General features: G+C 41.4%; 1 protein-coding gene across 2 annotated transcripts; it reads left to right on the top strand.

The window, feature by feature from the left end:
• Positions 1 to 1,487: 1,487 nt before the first annotated feature.
• Positions 1,488 to 17,441, top strand: LOC131789468 (von Willebrand factor D and EGF domain-containing protein). Of its 2 annotated transcripts, none has more exons than XM_066160255.1 (22): positions 1,488 to 2,373; positions 3,691 to 4,077; positions 4,535 to 4,588; positions 4,798 to 5,069; positions 5,153 to 5,242; positions 5,745 to 5,880; positions 6,549 to 6,769; positions 7,017 to 7,090; positions 7,367 to 7,433; positions 7,552 to 7,761; positions 8,212 to 8,399; positions 8,750 to 9,206; positions 9,432 to 9,639; positions 9,972 to 10,141; positions 10,328 to 10,552; positions 10,885 to 13,357; positions 13,609 to 13,795; positions 14,057 to 14,382; positions 15,070 to 15,295; positions 15,918 to 15,979; positions 16,063 to 16,161; positions 16,284 to 17,441. In XM_066160255.1, exons 1-22 carry the CDS (start codon positions 1,539 to 1,541, stop codon positions 16,316 to 16,318), a joined length of 7,002 nt encoding a protein of 2,333 aa, XP_066016352.1. In that variant the 5' UTR covers positions 1,488 to 1,538; the 3' UTR covers positions 16,319 to 17,441. The 2 variants fall into 2 exon arrangements, with proteins under 2 accessions (XP_066016352.1, XP_058962568.2); XM_059106585.2 differs by having other exon boundaries at positions 6,546 to 6,769.
• The last annotated feature ends 2,387 nt before the right edge of the window (positions 17,442 to 19,828 follow it).

Below are 19,828 nucleotides of genomic sequence, written 5' to 3'. Positions count from 1 at the left end.
TTTAGTGCATCCAATCACCAAATTGTGGACAAAAAGACTAATACTGAATTTTCCTTTAAAGTTTCCAGATCTGAAATCAGATTTTTCATTTACCATGGGTTATCTTAACCCAGCTTTGAACAACCCGGCTTTGCTTAATGTCAAACATTTTTATCTAAAATTATATTGTAATTACCTGTATAGATTTTTAATATTAGTATTTGTACATAACCCCCAAAGGAGGGGGGAATCATAAGAATTATAACTGTGGGAAGGGGAGAGTCTTACATGGGGGTATCGGGTAAATTTTTATGTGACAACAAAAATTCCCCCCCCCCTCCCTCCCGTCGATAAATGTGACCGCTAGAAATCAAAAAAGTAATTTGCGTGACGAAACATGAAAAATTTTATCTCAGAGGTACTTTCAGAGTTTAAATGTCGAGACTTCTTGGGTATCATATACTGAAATGCTATCTTGAATGGAGACGGAAATCCGAGTGCGTGTCATGCAATGTACACCACACTTCAATGCCTTCCTGCTTGTTAACTTTTGTTGTAAAAACAGTCATATTACCTCAAAATTCAAGTGAATTTTCCTTTCGCGCAAAACCTGGCCATTTTTAATACTATCTTCCCCACAAAAAAAAGCCTTTGAAGAAATTGATCGATCTCAATCAATAAAAGAGTGGCATAATGATCCATGATAAAAGTCAACCACGCCTTACCCCTGTGAAGAAGTCCTCGTAACCTGAAGCAAACAGAACCATCCTATTGTGCTTTTCTTTCTTCAATTTGCTGTCGTTTCAATGCGCTCATGGCCGGTGACCTTCTCTCTCGATTAAAACACTAAAATTGTTTCCCTTCTGATGTTTGTTTTCTTTAACTATCTTGAAGACTTCTTCCCGTTGTGTCTCAAGTTATTTGTAACAGAGATTGAATTTACTTCAGGACATTCAGAGCCCACACACCTTTACACTTTGTACCATCGTAAACCTTGTTGGTATAATCTTTGGGCTGTTCAGTAAATTTTCGTGTGAGTCAACTATTATTTATATTTATTACTTTTTTTGTCGTGTCATAGGAGTGAGGGAAGTCTTCTCACTTGAGTTATTTCTGCGTGTTACATAAAAATACGTGACAAGGAGTTTTTCACCTTTCGTGACCCTTCGTAGTGTTTCGTGGTCAAAAAATGACACGGATTTAATGTAAGAATTTTGAGTTTGAAACTTTAAACTCTCCGTCGATTGCGGAAATATCCGAGAGAGCATATTTTTCAAGAATACTTTTCTGTTATCAGTGATAAATTTTAATGGTAAGCAAATGTTCAACATATTTATTTGATCTGCCGCCAGGAAACATATCACTTTGCAAACCATCAAGTGAGTGTGAGCTTCTGTAAAGAGCTGTTATTTTGGTAATGAGAGCCGATTAGCGGAATAGCCGGTGACGACCTACAAATATTTACCGATTACCCCGTGTGGTAAATAACAAAACCATTAGGGCATAAACTGTCAGCATAACGTCGGAAGCGGAACACGTATACAGAGATACCATGTAAAATGGCTGCCTTTAACATCTTTTTGGCTCTTTGTTTTCTACCGTTAACATCCTCTTACGATGTACACTATGGCCATTCATTCAATACACGCAAGCAAACGCATTATCCCATGAGAGAAAGATTTCCTTGGCATGTGTTCGTGAGTTCTGTGAAGTGTAGCGGAGTTTTAATTCAGGAGCAATGGATTTTATCATCAGCCTTGTGTACTAAACTCGTGAAAGCGAAATTGAACTCAAAACACAATGTGGATAGCGATCACTCGACAGTGTTCATCAGAGTTGGCAATCATCATGTCGATCTTCAAGCACGAGGCGAAGACACAGCACCGGTACTGAGAGCGCTTGTATATCCTAAGTATAATGCTTCAGCTTCAACTGGTAACTTCGGTCTACTGTATCTTGCACGCAAAGTTATGCTGCCTGATGATCTTCCCGTATCACACGCGAAACTGCCAGATTTTGAGACCAACAACGTCTCGCGCCGTCTACTCGGAAAGATTACGGGCTGGGGTCACTTATCTGGGCGAAGTTCCCAGTTTAAAACGCTCGTTCAAAGTGATGTTTTGTTAACTCCTGGCCGGGATTGTCATCGGAGTTTCAGAGACAGGAGCAAGGGAAAACTGTTAGATAAATCGTGGTGTGCTGTAGCTGGAACTAAAGGAATGTGTTCAACTGATCAAGGAAGCCCGGTTGTTATCAAGCAGGACGGTCATTGGGCTGTAGTTGGTGTTTACACGTACGGACCGACTTGCTCTTCCACTACTAGGGACGTCGCGTTATTTTCAAGAATTGACCATGAAGTGCTTCAATGGATTGAAAAACTCTTCACAGTTGGAGGTGGGAGAAAGATTATTATCGTTATATAAACAAGGAGTAATGAATAACCAGGTTGCTTTATATCCCCGGGGGGGGGGGAGGGGAGGAGAGGAGTACTTCCTTATAAGCCAATGGGAATGTGCCTCTGATTGGGGTCGTATTTTCACAATTGGATTGACTATAGTGGAATTGCATTTTCAATAGGGTCACTAGAAAGAGGTTGCACATTTTCGTGATTTCGCGCGTGAAAGATTGTTACCGTATTTCAAGCCGTGCTTTCCTTTTTAAAAGGCTTCATATGGTAAATGCATAACCAGAAAGTGACTAACTTGGGAGAGCGAAAATTACAGTTGCTCAAAAGACTACGATGGGGTCTATAACTGGCTTCAGTTATGGGGTAGGGGTTCTGGGAGGCCAAAGGCACAAACGCAGCAAAAATTGACCCAAATTCCCTCCCCCCCGATTTCTGTTTCTTCCTTGGAGGAATACAAACTTTCCTTTGCATCTCGACTAATTTCTTCTCGTTGATTTAGGAGAATTTCCTACGATAGTAGTTCATTTTATCGGGGTGATAGTTTTTATTATCACTACCTTTCATCCATTGTGTGGATATTGTGGTCAGAAATGATACATGAACCATAAGGTACCAATGGTATAACGTACCATGAACGAAACCCGCGATTTGTCGCTCTGTGTAAAAGAGCTGATCCATCCCCATAATCATTCCTTGTTTAGATATTCCTCTACAAAACTGATTTAACTTTCGTTCGACGACTTGGTTTGTAGCTCCGGACCAACTCCCTTAAATTTTATTCCGAAGCTTGATAATTTTTTCCGTGCATGTGCAGCCGTGTGTATTTAAATAGGGAAAAACGTGAACGCCAAGGCGCATGCCCGGAGCTCATACGGAAGATTTCATCGGAAACGACTTTATTGAATTTCCGTTGTTTAGACATGTCTTATCTGATCATCACGATGATCTGTGAACTGAAATGGTCATATCAGTGAAAGAATGAGCAATTTACTCTGTAAGGTCAAATGTCCTCTTATCTGGTGTTGTTGTGGTTGTTGCTGTAGTTTCTATGTGATTACTGACCTCACACCAGGAAACTCGATTAATACTCAATACTAGACCCATTAACTTGACTCAAACATTTTTTTTTCACCGATATCTTGACTGCTACGCTCTTTTTCTTCCGTTTGAAACATTTGCAAAGATGCAGGTTTTTTTGATAGCGACAGTTTAGAAGAGGTGACTGAGATATTAGTATTTACACTCGCTCTTCAGCGACGTCATTTCTACATCACAGTAAATTGTCGTCTTCATTTATGCCGTAGACAAACCACAGTGTCACCCATCAGGTCACAAAATTCTCGACATTCCTGCACGTGCACAGTCTAATCAAGTGGACTCAGTGCTCCCCCTGTGTGATAACAAGTTAGAGGAGGCTTGGTACAAGTTGGAGCTTGATGGGATTCCCGCCGAAATTCCTACGAGCTGCCCTGAAATTGGTTCGTGTGGTACGCATGCTCAGATTTGGTTGCAACCCGCGGGACATCCCGAGTTTGGAGAGGAGAAGAATGGCAGCGCATGCGTAGCATGGGAGGGAGTGGACAGGTTTTGTTGCTTGTGGCGGTTACCTGTTCGCGTGATTCACTGTGGTGGCTTCTTAGTTTATCATTTAAAGAGGACGGACGATTGTTCGGCTTACTGCGCTAAAGAAGGTGATTAAAATTTGTCAGGCAAGCAACTCCACCTTGGTACAAGTATAATTGTAGGTTTCTTTTTCAAACTAAACTCAGTGAAGTGTCTTGGGTTGTTATGACTGTCTCGTAATCTGCCAACCTCGCGAGTGTTTCCATGAGGCTATGTAAACACATGAAAGACATCTCTGCTTTTATTAGACATTCCTAAAAACATCCGTGAAACTAAAACTTCACCATTGTGTTTACATACTCTCGTTTAAACACACCTTCGGACCAAACAGGGTGCACCCACTACCTCATATATTCCCTAAAAAAGCCAAAATTATTTCAGCTCCGCTGTGCACTCACCCAGTGACACAGCACGATGTCCAACTAGTAGAACTCCTCTTTGGTTCCTTTTCCGTTGGCTGGTTGACTTGAAAAACGAAAAGCCAAAAATATACATAAGAAAGTAATTGTAGAATTTTTTTTTCAGCCGACAAAGTTCCTTGTGGACCCGGTAAGATAGGATATGCACCAAAATGTAGAGGTAAGTAATATATCAACAGCAGGTTAGACGAGAGACCACATCAATTTGGTATACAACAGGAGTAAGCTATGTGATATCTCGACGGTGGCCGCTTTAACTTTAAGAAGCTAAGAAGAAGGAACTTTAAGAAGCTAAGTAGTAATTTTTTTACAACACAGTCAATAAACTAATCTTCACCAAATACTATCACCTTAAATTTCTCTTCACAGTTCGCGAACAATATCCCATTTTGGATGGTCCCCCACAGATCACACCAGTAGTCCCCCCGGATAACATCCTGGCAGGTGAATCAATCCATCTTCTGTGTACGTACGACATCTTGGCTCCAGGACCCTATCGAGTTGGGTACAAAGTCACATGGTATAAACTCATAAGCTTCTTGGGTGGAAAGCCTGGGAAATTGGTACTGCTATCCAACAGGACAGAAGAGACCGCGGTGGTGATTAGCACCAAGTCAGCTGAGTTTTACCTCGGCGACAGAGTGAGTGCTGCTCGATGTTGATAATAAGATGAATTTGTGGTTATTGTTGTTGAAGGTCATGAGTATTGTTTGTTTTTCCTCAGATCATTTGTGAAGTGATGGCGTTTTTCTTAGAGAGTCCAGAACGAACAAGTCCTACTTTCTCCAGCGATGATTTCTTCGTTGGAATTAAGGTAAGTCTCACTCTTCCCCTCATCATTGACTTAGACGTGAAGAGTGAAACTAGGTCTTTGAGCCCTTTGTAAAGTTATGTAGTCCCTTTACGCCAGTTATAGCAAAAGTCATAATCAAAGAGGAAGTGACATCTTTTCAAGGCGCTCGGTTGGGCGTAAAAAATAGACCTTTTAAAAATGTAAAACAAATGTCAACTCTTCTTTGCTTTAGTTCACCTGCTCAAAATTAGCGGCGCGAATACCAAAATATCTACTTTTCGATTTGCTTGTTATTGTTATGATATTCTCCCAGCACTGATGGAGGGTAAGCTTGTGGTTAGGGGAGGTGGGGGGGGGGGGTTTGGATATGGATACCCCTAGTCGCTTCATGGAAAGAAAACCTGGATAAGCTCCGGCTGGATGGGTCATTAAGCTCGAGCATAGAGCATGTCACTGCCACCGTTTCAGCTTCCTCTCTACCTCGTGCCCAGCAGTAACCAAATGATATCATCATTTCCGACAGGTTGAACCTTCTTCTCTTGTTACCTCAGAGGACCATAAAATCAGGGAATTCGTTTTGAGACTAACAGTGCCCCTTATCTGTCAGCCGGACCACCCCAACTGCACGATACGGATATCAATGCACTTAGTACCAGTAGGTATGAAGCATACAACTATGATAGTTTACAAAAAATGGCAACCTACAAACGACTTATTCACGACATTTATACCACAAACTAACCGAACAAGACGACTAAACATTATCGATGGGTCGAAACCGACTAATCACGACAGGGTAATTTGGTATTATCAACAGAGCTAATAACGTAAATTGGCCGCCGTTTAGAGTTTCAAAGCTGACGTTTCGAACGTTAGCTCCTTGGTCAGTGCGAATGACGAGGGGCTAACGCTCGAAACGTCAGCTTTGAAACTCTTAACGGTGGCCAATTTACGTTACCAAATCAGTTGATAACACCAAATTACCCTGTTATACTCTCCCACCGACGCAGCAACACAGTTTCTTCAGAAACGTACCCCCTTCAATCACGACTACCTTACGCCACGTGGGTCTTACTGCCATTAATATCATGGCTATACTGACCAATCAGTTCACACGAACCGGAGTTAAAGCACTCGACTGTCAGCAAATCTTCACTTGACTCTGATGATGACTTCCGCTAGGGCTATCGAAACCTCAATCACTACTACGGACAAGAGTCCTTTTAATGTGCACACGTTTCACGTTGTGTCAGTTCCCGCGTGAAAGAAACATCGATGCCTAGGTGTAGCTAATTAGTCTGTCTGCTTTGTTGTCTCTACTCAGTAGACCATCTACAGACGTTATTAACTTCAGATATAGCCCTATCCACTTGTGAAGTGATACTGAAACCGCAACCCTGCTCTCGCCGTGACTGTGGGCGCAAGGTTGTTCGGTTTGTTGCTGTTTCAGACTACGTTAATGACGGAGACCGCAGGACACGTATTATAACGGAGCCTGCACGGAGCCAGTCGCTGCTTTGGAAATCTTACGATCCAGCTGATGTTTTTGTAAGCATTACATTTCAGATGCAAATGCTATATTTGTATATATATATATATATATATATATATATGTGTGTGTGTGTGTATATTGAGATAGGGAAAAAATGTATATATATATATATATATATATATACATATCGATGTATGTGTGTACGTATATATATATATAAATATTTGTTTAATGGAAAGCATTTCTTTCGTAATCAAGGTCGTATGTCATTCAGGTTTTGTCCTGGCATTTCTTTTTTAACAGGTTCTTTCGAAGGATGTGAAAACCCCACGATGTTACCTATTCACGGAGTCTCATATGAGGACACTCACCGGCAGGTAACAGCTCATCAGTGAAGGTAGTTTTCGCTAGAGTAGGTCGCTTCTGAAGTACAGAGCGATTTGTATCGTTTTTCCGTTTCGTTACTGATCTAGGCTTCTTTGTTTACTTCATTAAATAGGCAGACAATCAAATTAAGAAGTAGATTCAGTAAATATTGAATACATCGTAGGCAAAATAAACAGCATTAAAACGTGTGAATAGTTTTGTGCCTTACTGTCATACAAAGGCTTTTTCGACTTATGAGTGTTTCCTATTTGCTAACTCACTGACAGGTATTACCGGATTTCAGCCGGAGTGACGACATTTCTGCTGTATAAAAGTTCAACTAGGCCGTTTGAGGTTTGCAGTAGTCGTTGTAGTGGAATATTTAGGTGCAGCTTTATACCATTCCCCTCTCACTCTTCTTAGAAGGTCCTGTGCACAAGTGTCATGTCTTTGTTTGTTCAATCCATTACAGGTTCACACGCGATTTTGGGCTTGTAGCAGGTCTAGAAACCGGGGATTTTGCGCATGTGGAGTCGCTGCAAGAGATGGGGATGACGTAATCGAGATCGATATGTGCCATGGAAGATTTAAGGAGACCAGTGTCCAAATATCTATTAGGTCCAGGCTACCTCTTGCAAAAGGAGTACGGATAACAGAGGCTATAACTGGAAAACGGTACACGGTGGGTGCATGAACACCAACAATTGGGACCAAAAAAAAGTCGTGAAGCGACGAATGTTTTCTTCTTATAATTGGATTTTCCTCATAGGAGATGCGGTGGTAATTAGTGGCTGGATGCCTTGTCAAGAGGTCTGGGATCGAGACTTGACAGTTCACTCCCACAGTGCCTCCCCCCTGGAGTATAAATGGGTACCGGCAAACTGTCAGGAAAGCCTGATGTAATGCTGGAAGGTGGGAGTGAGCTTGCAATGGATTTACATCCAATCCAGGGGGTAGGAGTGATAACCTGGTCGTTTCATTCTAAGGAAACCGGGATAGGTACCGGCTGGGTGGGCCACTTGGCTCGAGCACAGACTTCACCTAATTAGGTTTTCGTCACTTGAAGAAAATGGAAGTTTCTGAGACACCATTTTCTGTGACCAGTAACTTTGATCTGTTTCTTCCCTTGTAGGCGTATTTTCCTTCAGGAGTTTATGTTCGGGTGGATGTGTTTAATTGGGGATTGAATTTACAAATACAATCATCAGGACGAGATCTGAATCAAGTGACAGGTTTATGTAACCTCGGTGAGGTCGGCAGTTCTCTTCAAACAGAAAACGAAGGTTTACCACCTGAGTTGAATGACACACAACAGTGGAGGTAAAAACCGCCCTGTCCCTACTCTTCCCCCCTCCACGGCTAATTGAAATCTTAATCACTACATGCGTTTCTGTTAAAAGTTCAGTTTAACACTGAACCCTTTCACTCATAAGATCTCATCCGTAATTTTCCTTACTGTCTGTTACATAATTCTTATGAAGTTAGCTCAGAGAGTCTGGTATTGGATCAATTATTGATTCCCTAACTGATATTTTTCTTTATTCTCATTACTTGTCTGCTTGATATTGTACTGATATTGTATAGCGAGGAGAATCACTCATGGATGGTAAAGGCTTAATAGTTTAGACAAACCAACCCATCATTACAACATCGATATTTCGTTTTGACAGGATACTTGACGACCATAGTTTATTTAATTATAAACCAGTACATTACCGACTCCACCCGACAGAAAAGCCCTTCTGTTTGTGCACCTTAAACAGCAATATTGAAAAGAAAAAAAAATGTGCTTCCTGTGAGGCTAAATGTAGAAGACACCAGCATGTGATATGGCCAGTACTTTTCCGTGAAAGAGACATCACCAAACGAGTTCTCGCGCTACAAACTGGCCGCGTTCTTGAGCGTAGAAGCAACCAGTCAAAGGGCGATCACTATCTTCGATACCATCTGACAAACCAGTTGAAATTGTCAGATGAAGGAAAACCTGACACCTTTTTAGCTGTCTTGGCTGTGGTTAGCTACTGCAAGAGGCTGCTGACTGACACCCCGCTGGGAAAAGCTTGTATTCATTTAGTTGGTCAGCGAATTGTCGATCAACTACAGAGGATTTGCATAAGAGACACTAGGGTACTGCCATTGTCTTTTTTTTTTCTTTGCTAGTGACTGTGTCTGCTTTGTATGTTGATGTGTTTGTATACACTCCTATCTGCATGTGCTTTCCTTCATGTTTTCCTGACCCTTCTCAATCTCTTTATTTTTCAACTAATGCTTCTACTTGTGTCCATTAAAGTGTGAGTTGTAAATAAAAGCTTGTTTGACGCTTCTAATCTTCTTACGCTAGTATGGTTTTAGTTCACAGGTGTGACAGGAATGGCCTGGGGAGTAGCTTCAATGTTACAAGACACGTGTGAAGAAGCACTTCTTAAAGACACCTCTCTGTGGGAGAGTTCTTTCTTAGCTGAAGGGCTGACACCCCCCAAAAGGATAAAAAATGTTATGTGCCCGCGACTGTGTAGTGATCGAGGAAGGTGTATCAATGGAGCTTGTAAATGTCGGCGAGGTATTCCAGTGTTTTAAGAATCCTTAGATGTTTCCACGTTAATTAAGTAACGGCATCTCCAACGACTAATTTCTTGCTCAGTGACAACAGGAACATATGGGAACCATTCCTCAGGAGGCGGTGGACATGGATCAGACATGTCCTGTGGAAGGAACAGCCTCTCGCGCGTGGTACTTCACTGGACACCTAAAGGGAGAACCTCGGTTGATGCCCGATATGTTATCTGGCATAACGGAAAGTTTCTACGTTAATTAAGAGTTAAAATGATCGCAAGAGATCAACACTGTTATATATTGTTGGTGTTATGTTCACCCCGACGTTTCCTTTATTAGGTTACACAAGCGATGATTGCTCTGTTCCTTCCCGAAGTCCACCTCAACTCATCGGTGTACACAATGGTGGAACATGTGATATAAAGGCGTTTCACTGCAAGCAAGTCAGGCTGGTTGGTGAAGGTTTTCACAACTCAAGAGAACTAATGTGCTCCTTCCTAGAAGTCAAGGTAAATATATGCTTCTAATAAGCCACAATCATTCCAGCATAACCTGAAGTTAGTAATGATTTAGGACCGCTTATAAATGTACCAGCATTAACTAGCTAACCGGTGGGAAGCTGTATTCATATATTGCACCTGTACTTAAGTGATGTAGCCCCTCTTTCTTTTCTCATTTCCTCTCGTGTTATCAAGGATGCCACATTTGAAACTCAGACCTTCCTGTCCAAGGCCACATATGAGAGCTTCCGTGGTGTCACCTGCGAAATGCCAAGGTCACATGACACAGACAAGGCATTTACAAGTTACCAAGTACGTGTGAGTAATGATGGTAGGTTATGGAGCCAACCCGTTCCCCTCTTTATCTTTGATGGAGGTTGTCTTAAATGTACCACTCGGAACATGGGCTGTGAAATTAAGGTTGGTAAGTATAAACAACTTTTTTTCTCTTAAAAGTGAGTTTCTTCAGACATCTACGGCGACTTCGGAAAACTTCATATTCGAAAAATCAAGTCTTTGTCTCTGTTTAGAGAACTTTTGTTTAGATTTAAGTTGAGTACCACTTAATAGCCGCAGTTAATAACGAGAGAAACTATAGATTTTGAATGCTGTGGCATGTTACGAACCTTAATACAAAAGGCAAGTCAAAACCAGCAATAAAAATATCTAACTCAGATACAACTAGTGATGGAAATAAACACAGGAAAGAAGCTGTGAGAGTAACGTAAATTGTTTCTTGATTTTATATTTAGAGTGAAACATGCCATATTGATGGACGTTGTTACAAAAAAGGTGAATCTAGTCCTCATGATCCTTGCAAGTGGTGTTCGCCGATAAATAGCCAGCAGGTATGGACCGACATAGCATGTCAACATGGCAAGTGCAATGCCTCTTCTTGTGCGCATGGTGTTTGCTTAGATACAACCATGGGGAGATATTTCTGTTTCTGCGATGAGGGATTTACTGGTGAAAATTGTGATATTCCTGAAGATCCTTGCATTTTTAACCCTTGTGGAACTGGAATCTGCGTTCAACTTGGAAGGACGTTTCGATGTCAATGTCCTCCGGGATACGCTGGTGTTCAATGCTCCGTGCCAGTCAACCCTTGTTATTCAAATCCCTGCAACAACGGAAGTTGCATCACTAATGGCACACACTTTAGTTGCTTCTGTGACGAAGGTTTCACCGGACCATATTGTGCAACAAGTATTCAGAGTTGCTTGTGCAGTCACGGAAAATGCGTTACTCGAAGTGGTAACCATGTTTGCATGTGCGAGGAGGGATTCACAGGAAAATTATGCGAGGTACCACAGCTAGGAGGCTGTGCTTTGATGTCCTGTAAAAACGGTTCTTGTGTTGATAAAGAAGGGCAAACCAAATGTGTGTGCAACTCGGGATACACTGGCTTTCTCTGTGATATTAAGATAGGTTCCTGTTTTGATCCACCATCTCTCCATGACGATCATAATTCCACTTCATGTTTGAACAATTCGTGTGGAAAACGTTGCCACATTAGTGATCCATGTGTTCCAAATCTCTGCGTTAACGGGAATTGCTCAAGAAAATCAGATGGGTATCATTGTCTGTGTCACCAAGGTTACAAAGGAAGATTCTGCAACGAGACCGCAGACCACTGCCTAAGCAATCCTTGCAACCATGGACAGTGTGTCGATGATCAGGGCACATATTTATGCAAGTGTCCACCGGGTTTCAGTGGCTACACTTGCAATGCCACTGTTGATGTATGCCAGCCTAATCCTTGTCTTAACGGAAATTGTATCATCGTGAAAGGTTCTTTTAAATGCGACTGTCATTATGGCTTTGGCGGAACCCTCTGTGATGAAAAGATCGTCTTCGACCCATGTGATAAGAATCCTTGCGATAATGGCAAATGTGTTGGTGTCCAAGCGCTGAAAAGGAGTGTTCCGTCATTTTATTGCTTGTGTCGTGAAGGTTTTACTGGGCAATACTGTCAATCAGTTATCGATCCGTGCACTACCAATCCTTGCAGGCACGGATTATGCAAAACAGCAAATGAAAGTGGTTTTCGTTGTACATGCTTTGATGGATATCAAGGCGTTCTTTGTGATACGAAGATCAATCACTGCCTTACTGGGCCATGTTTAAATGGTTCGTGTATTTCCAGCAATGCGTCTTTTGAGTGTTTGTGTCACCAGGGTTACAAAGGAAAGTTATGTGATCAAGCAGTAGAGATGTGTCGACCAAATCCATGTAAAAATGGAAGTTGTCATCAAAACGGGACATCATTCAAATGTTCTTGTTTCGAAGGATACACCGGAAACGTTTGTCAAACTAAGATTACTAACTGTAGTTTGAATCCGTGTAAGCACGGAATTTGTGTCGACAGAGGGAAAACGTTTCAATGTTATTGTAAACGAAGCTATTCTGGAAAGTTCTGTCACCAAAAGGTGAACCCATGTAAGCCAAACCCTTGTAAACACGGCACGTGTTTGCATAGATACTCTTCGTGGTTTTCGTGTCGGTGCGAACTGGGCTACACAGGTAAAAAGTGCGATAAGAAAATCAACATGTGTCAGTCACAGCCATGTAAACATGGTGCATGCATTAACTTGGGGATGTCTTTTCGGTGCAGTTGTTATCCTGGTTACCGTGGACGTCTCTGCGATAAAATTGAAACCTGCCAATCTCGACCCTGTAAACGTGGTAATTGTTTTCCTACAGGCAATTCGTTCACTTGTGCGTGCCCAGAGAACTACACAGGTCGTTATTGTGAGAATAAGATTGATCCGTGTCAATTAAGTCCTTGTAAACACGGCCGATGTTCACTTGCGAACCAATCTGTCAAATGTACCTGTAACAAGGGATACACTGGTGAACTTTGCCAAGTGAAGATGAACCCTTGTTCCGATAACCACTGTAAGCATGGGAAGTGTATAGCGCATGGTGTTCAATATTCATGTCAATGCCTGCTGGGATTTCGTGGGAAATACTGCGAGACAGACATCAACGAGTGCTTAGAGGCTCCCTGTTTTGCTGGTGTCCAGTGCACAAATTATCCCGGGAACTACAGTTGTGGCTCGTGCCCTGCTGGTTTCAATGGCGATGGTTTACGTTGTGAGAAGATGACTCACCCTTGCAAAAAGTTAAACTGCTTTAGAGACGTACCGTGTGTCCAAAGAGGTCAGAGTTACGAATGTGGAAATTGCCCGCGTGGGTTTACAGGAAATGGTGTTCTTTGTACTGGTATGTTTGTTACTCAAATGTTTAGATTCTGATTTAAAATACCAAACGCGGTAAGACACTTAGGGTTTGCAGAGGAAATCTTTACTTAAAAAAAAGTAATGTGAAAATTGTGCTCTTGCGAGAACGATAACACTTGTCATTCATTTGAAAACCGTCTTACAGAGATGTTTTACAAATGGACAAACGTGCGATACCCAGCACAGTTTGAAAGGAACTCTGGGATACATAAGCATATTATTTTTTTCTGTCAGAGATAAATGCCTGCTCATCTAATCCATGCCATCGCCTGGCTCAGTGCATCCAGGAGAAGGGCTCCCCTAAGGGGTTTCGTTGTGGTCCTTGTCCTACAGGCTACAAGGGAAATGGAATCACGTGCACTTCTTTGTGCCCTGTTCCCTGCCCTTATGGAATGGAGTGCATTGGACATTTTGGTTGCAGGTAAGGTAATTTAGCTATGAGCTGGTAAAACTGTGCCACAAGTTGCGGAAACGACTTTGACCGTTAATGAATTTGGTGACTTGTTCCAAAACTATGAAATATGGAAATTCGTTCCCTATCGGAACTTGCACTTCCAAAAATATTTTGTCATAATGCATTGTCAAACACAATTGAACTTTAACCGAGGTGATCGTTAATTCGGTTCACGTGAATCAGCGGTGTACTCCTTATCACCCAACGTCGATGATTTCATTTTTCCAGGTGTCCGAGAGGTTACCAAGGCGTTGGCTGCCAAACACCATTTTGTCGAGCTGGTTGTTATAATGGCGGTACCTGCATTATGCCAAACTTATGCGTTTGCGCAGAGGGTTTTGAGGGACCCGCCTGCTTGTCGCCTGTGTGTCGGCCCCCTTGCAGGAATGACGGAAATTGTATCGGCCCGGGAAAGTGCCGCTGTCCACATGGATTTACAGGCCCGCGATGCGAGAAAAAAAGCTGCCTGGTTACGTGTTTGAACGGTGGACGGTGTCGTGGACCCTATGTCTGCCAGTGCATGCCGGGATACTCGGGACAAAGATGTGAAATTGGTAAAATTGTTTTTCTCTGTAAAAGAAACACAACTACAAGTTCGTAGTTTCTCAAAGGGAATCCCTATATAAGTTTTCATTAATTTTACAAAATCATTACTGAAACAACAATGGGCGTAATTTTCAATATACAAAATTCCCTGTTATTAACTTTGTACTTACGGACAGAAGAAATCTTTCAGGTACACGGTCAAATTCGGCCAGTGGCTAATCTTCCAGGAGTCGATTTTCGTTTTTAGCGGCGAGAGATGCCATTACCAAAGCCACTGAATTCGTAACTTTCGATTTTTCTTTTCGCATTCTTTTTTCTTCCCCTTTTAGAAAAGTTTAAACATAACTGTCTGTAAGCAATACGGGGTTTTCGGTGTTTTAGCAGCCATGATCCGAGAAAATTTCGACAAACAACCTTGGATTGAGAATGGTGAAGACTTTACCGTTCATTCATCAACCTGATCGAGTGGCACGAAGGGTGAGTGACGTGTCAGCAGCTGATTAGTGATATCAAAGACACGAAAAATACCGTATTTTCTCACCTCTCTTCTTACGGCTTTTCTCAGGGCTGGAAATCCTTGTATAACACCGTAGTTTATATGAAAATTGTTTTTTATCGAAGGAAAAAAATGAGGCGTTCCATTCGTCAATTATTAACTTATTTCATTTCCTGTATTTATCGTTTTACTTGCACAGCCCCTTGTACTCCTAGTTGTCAAAATGGGGGCTTGTGTGTTGCCCGTGATGTCTGTAAATGTCCAGCGGAATATATGGGCGAACAATGCCAATACCCTCTGTGTAGACCTCCGTGTATTAATGGCGGAGACTGTGTTCGACCAAATGTCTGCATGTGTCCTGCTGCCTGGAAAGGAAATCGCTGCCAGATGCCAGTATGCCATCTCCCTTGTCTGAATGGAGGAAAGTATGTATTCCTATCTAAAAAAATCCGCAATGCGCACTTCCAGAAACACACCGGTCAAACGTAGGGCACGCGCAAGAGATTCAATTTTGGACGCCCACACGCCAATCTCTCGCGCAAAATTTCTCAGGAAAAATGTGAAACTACTGCTTTCTCGCAAAATGAGCGAAAAAAATTTAAACGTTGTGAAAAATCTGTTAAAGCAAACAAAAATAGGGAAGAGGAAAACTCTAGACTTTTCGAGCACATAGCTTATTCAAGTATAGGTATACTCCTGTTTCACCATTCAGTATTGAGCTCCACCGAAAAAGTTATGCGCAAGTAAGACACTTACTCACTTAGTGGCTTGTGCGATTGTTTTGTGAGACTACTTCGCTCTGACGGCCTGAAATCACACCATTTAGTCATTACAACGTTCGTACATGCGCAGACATTTGACCGCTGTGTTACTTCCAGGGGCTGAAAAACATATCGACGACTTTATAACTGATTACTTATTGCCATGAAGGCAGCGGCATACCTTACAAAATTAATGTCTGTTCCTCTAAAATGCCTAGCACGTGAACACAAGCCACGGAGTGAGTACCAAAACTCGTAAATATATTTAACAGATTCTTTTCCACAGGTGTGCTCGTCCGAACCATTGTACCTGTCCTTCTGGATACACTGGCGTCCAGTGTGAAAAAGGTACACAATAACTGATAACCAGTCTCACTTTAGTTAGTTTGAGCTAGCTACAGGTCTGACGTTTTTATCCCTCAAATTGGCAGCTATTTGTAATCAGCCATGTTTGAACGAGGGCCAGTGCGTTCGCCCAGGTGTCTGCGCATGTATCTTTGGATTCACTGGTCGACAATGTGAAGAGACAGGTTGGTGATGAATCAACTAATTTGTGGTGCGAAAACGCGAAGAGAGTGCTGAGCTTGGCGAGAAGATTAATCGTTATCTCTATTGATACCGTTTTTATTTCTATGTTTTCATTGTTTTTTAGACCCGTGGTATAACAAAAGAAAACACGAGAGCTGACGAAACCTGTCTGCTCAGAGGCAAACCCAGGGGACATATAGCTACTTCTTAGCTTGGCTTATTTTGTTCGATGGTTTTGTTTTTTTAAAGTTACTGAACACTTATTTAACCAGACATAACACATGCCGTTCGTTCAGTATGTATCCATAGAAGAACCTCACCACTGGTCTGTATTTATATCTGCCTTTAGAATCATTTGAAGGGTAGGTGTAAGTTACAATTCAGTGGACAGGAATTTTGTAACCCGTGACCTCCATTTATGTGTCTCGGCGGCATTCGATTGGCCCGTTACATTGATGCATATATAAACAATAACCTTCATTTGGTGCGGAAACGTTCTCGGAATTCGTCCGTGGACCTCTCAGCGAAAAATTTCGCGAGAGCAAAGCTCGAAGAAAATTGCGAGTTGCGAGGAATAGAGTGTGTCCAAGGACAAATGTTCTAGCATATTTTGAAGCCAAATGGAGGCTATTGTGTTTGTTTCCCTTTGAGTATTTTTTCACAGCGCACGAAACTCTCCCTCAACCATAATTGACTTAAACAGGGATCACCTTCATCGCAATTGATTCAATGCTCTAATGCTCACTTGAGGTGTATTTTCCTGTGTTTGCTGGAGCATATTCAATCGCGTGACGCATTTAAATCACTCGCGCGCGAACGAAAATATTTCTGGATTATAATTCTTGTTTATGTACACTGATTAGCTTGGAAGTTCGATTTAGAACACCAAAACGTCTGACATTTGAAAGACCAGTGTCGCAAACATATTCAAGAAAATAAAAAATCAATTTGTACAATTTTTTAATTTCCTCTTTTTTAACTCGTGAATTGCGCGCATGCGCAAGAGCGAGTTGTAGATACGATGTGGGGAATGGCACTCGCTCGCTCGATTGGTCGATTCCTGTAAGCTTTTTTTCGATTTTAGGCTTTTGAGTGCATTCGATAGTTTTTGGCGAGCAATAAACAAACGAAATGGTGACCTTTGTTGCTAAGAATAGTGGTGGGGTGACAAAGAAGCCAATGATAATCTTAAAATAATTTTTTTTTTCGTTTTAGTTTCAACAAGCGGCGCCAGCGACTGGCAGGCATGCAAGGATTCACACTGAAATAACAGAAAAACCTTCGTTTTTCATAAAATTGTAATTTACAATCCTTGAACTTGAAAACAATCCGAAGATTTATTGAAAATATCACTTACTGCGAAGCGCTCGGAGTTTACAGATGTTCAAAAGCTTTTTCTGTTACGGCGTGAGATTGAGGACAGAATCGATCATTACGTTTCGTATCGTGTGTTTTTCCTGTGAGGAACAATAGCAGATGCCGGCGACTAACGAAATTACAAGTTAACACGAAAATCAAATAACACCCAAACAAACAACTTTAGCTACCGATTTTCAGTGAATTTTTAATGGACAATTTTCTTTTAAGTTTCAAGACAATTTGAAGATTCAAAATACATATTACGTACTAAAATGCGAAAGTTATACACTACAAAATTGATAGGCCTGAAATGAAATTCTATCTTGTTATTGATTATACGTTGCCTAGCACGTGACTAAAATCTACTCAGGCGGAGATCCAAAATGACGGTGGCAGTCTTGGCTTAGTTATATCACTCAAAACTCGTTCCCGTTTGTCTCATTTGATAAAGAGGGAATCGTTAATGTTTTCATTAAGAAAGTATTGTCTTGATTTTCTAATATTCACAATGATAGACAGTAAATCTCACTTTTCACCCACATTTACTTCCAACCTTTTCTTTTGAACCAGAAACAGAAATGATATACGTTTAGAACACATGACATCATCCACCCTTGTCAAATGCAATAGCATGATCATTTTAATTGTAATGCCTTCTTATCCCGACGTTACTTTGTTTCTTTGCCACATTAGCGAACACTGAACTACTGCTCGTACTCTAGATATGACAATCAACCACAAACTTCCCTAAACCAGATAACATTAAACATAATCCAAAAAATCATGTGTCAATTCACGAGTTTGCTCACAGAGCACTTTGATTTTTTTTATTTATTATTATTTTTTAAGAAGGCTTATCACGTATTTGTGTCCATGTCCCTTCACGGGCAGTCTGGAAACAAGTACTTTTAATTAAGGTGTTAGCGTTAGTTACAAAAACTTAACGTCACTCGTCTCCAGTCTTCTTCTGAACTCATGTGGTTAACTTGTGTTGCATGGAATCTCAAGGTGAGATGGTTTGAAAAAAAAGCTTTTTCTTTCTTCTTTTGCCGCACGAACTCACGTGATATTCGCGCACCGAGGAGATTGAGCAGAACTCAGACTCCACATTTCGCGTTCTGTCGACAGAAAAACACTTCACTTATAATACCCCCGCTGGCTCATCGAATGCTGGTGTTACTTACCGCAAACAAACAATACAAAGATTTACAACTTGTTAGATACTCAAGAGACGTCGAAGTAATCGGATAATTAACCCTTTACACCCCAACATCAGAATGCACACTCTCCATACTGTTTTCTATTCATTTCCTAAGGTGCTGACAATGAGAATTTGTTCATCAATTAAGAGAATATTTGGTTGGGGATCATTTCCTATATTCTCATGACTTTACTGTGTGATGCAAGGGTTATACTGTTGGGAGAAATTAGATGCTAGTCACCCTCAAGGGTTAAAGGGTTGATGATATTCCGCTTGAACTGCCTTACTAGGCAACATTAGAAAGTTTGAACAGCTTTTCAAACAACGTCAACACTGGAAAGATAAGCGAGTTGCTCAATAGCTGTTAATAACGTGCTTCAACCTTCCATGTGTTGACAAAAGGCCTACACGTGCATGCAGTGTTGTCCCGATGGAGGCCAGCCAGATGCTGATATGGTCTGAGATGTTGAGAGAGAACACTTACTCCTTCATGACATATCCTCTAGGGGACAAATCATCCGCAGCCTGTTCAAGGAGATGGAATGTTCTCGTGCTATTTTAAAAACTGACAAAGAGTCACGCGATACAGGTTTCACTTACGTATTTTGGCCCGTACAGTTTAACCGTTAAGCTTGTTACTCCACCTCCTTTTTAAATATTTCGGACTGAATCCCTTTTTTCTGGTGAAAATTAATCATCTTACGAGTTCATTGAAAAACGCCCTTCCGGATTAGTCTTGGTTAGATTAGGTAATATGATTGCCTGTATTGTTCATGCCGGTTGGGATCAACCCCGATGAAAATGATCAATAACTGCGGTGTATCTGTCATTGCTCAATCGTAATGTGTATTCCCCATTCAGTCTTTTCCATTTAGGCTCAGCAAAATATCCTTTGTTTGTTTGCTTCTTCTCATATCTAGCAGAAATGATTCAAAGAGAGCATCCTGTTCCGTAATCTCGATTTTACGGTGCTTTTCTCTGACTTGCTTGCATCATACACCTTCTTTGAGAGCAGAGAACTGTTCCTCTCTCCCAATTTCTAAGAAGATCAAGTGTAGTGACACATTTGCCTTAAGTGGCTGACTCTTGTAATTGGTGAACCTCTTGAC

Source organism: Pocillopora verrucosa, chromosome 13 (assembly GCF_036669915.1).
Source record: "Pocillopora verrucosa isolate sample1 chromosome 13, ASM3666991v2, whole genome shotgun sequence".
In the NCBI taxonomy this organism is placed as follows: Eukaryota; Metazoa; Cnidaria; class Anthozoa; order Scleractinia; family Pocilloporidae; genus Pocillopora; species Pocillopora verrucosa.
This window is presented reverse-complemented; position numbering and strand designations above follow the sequence as displayed.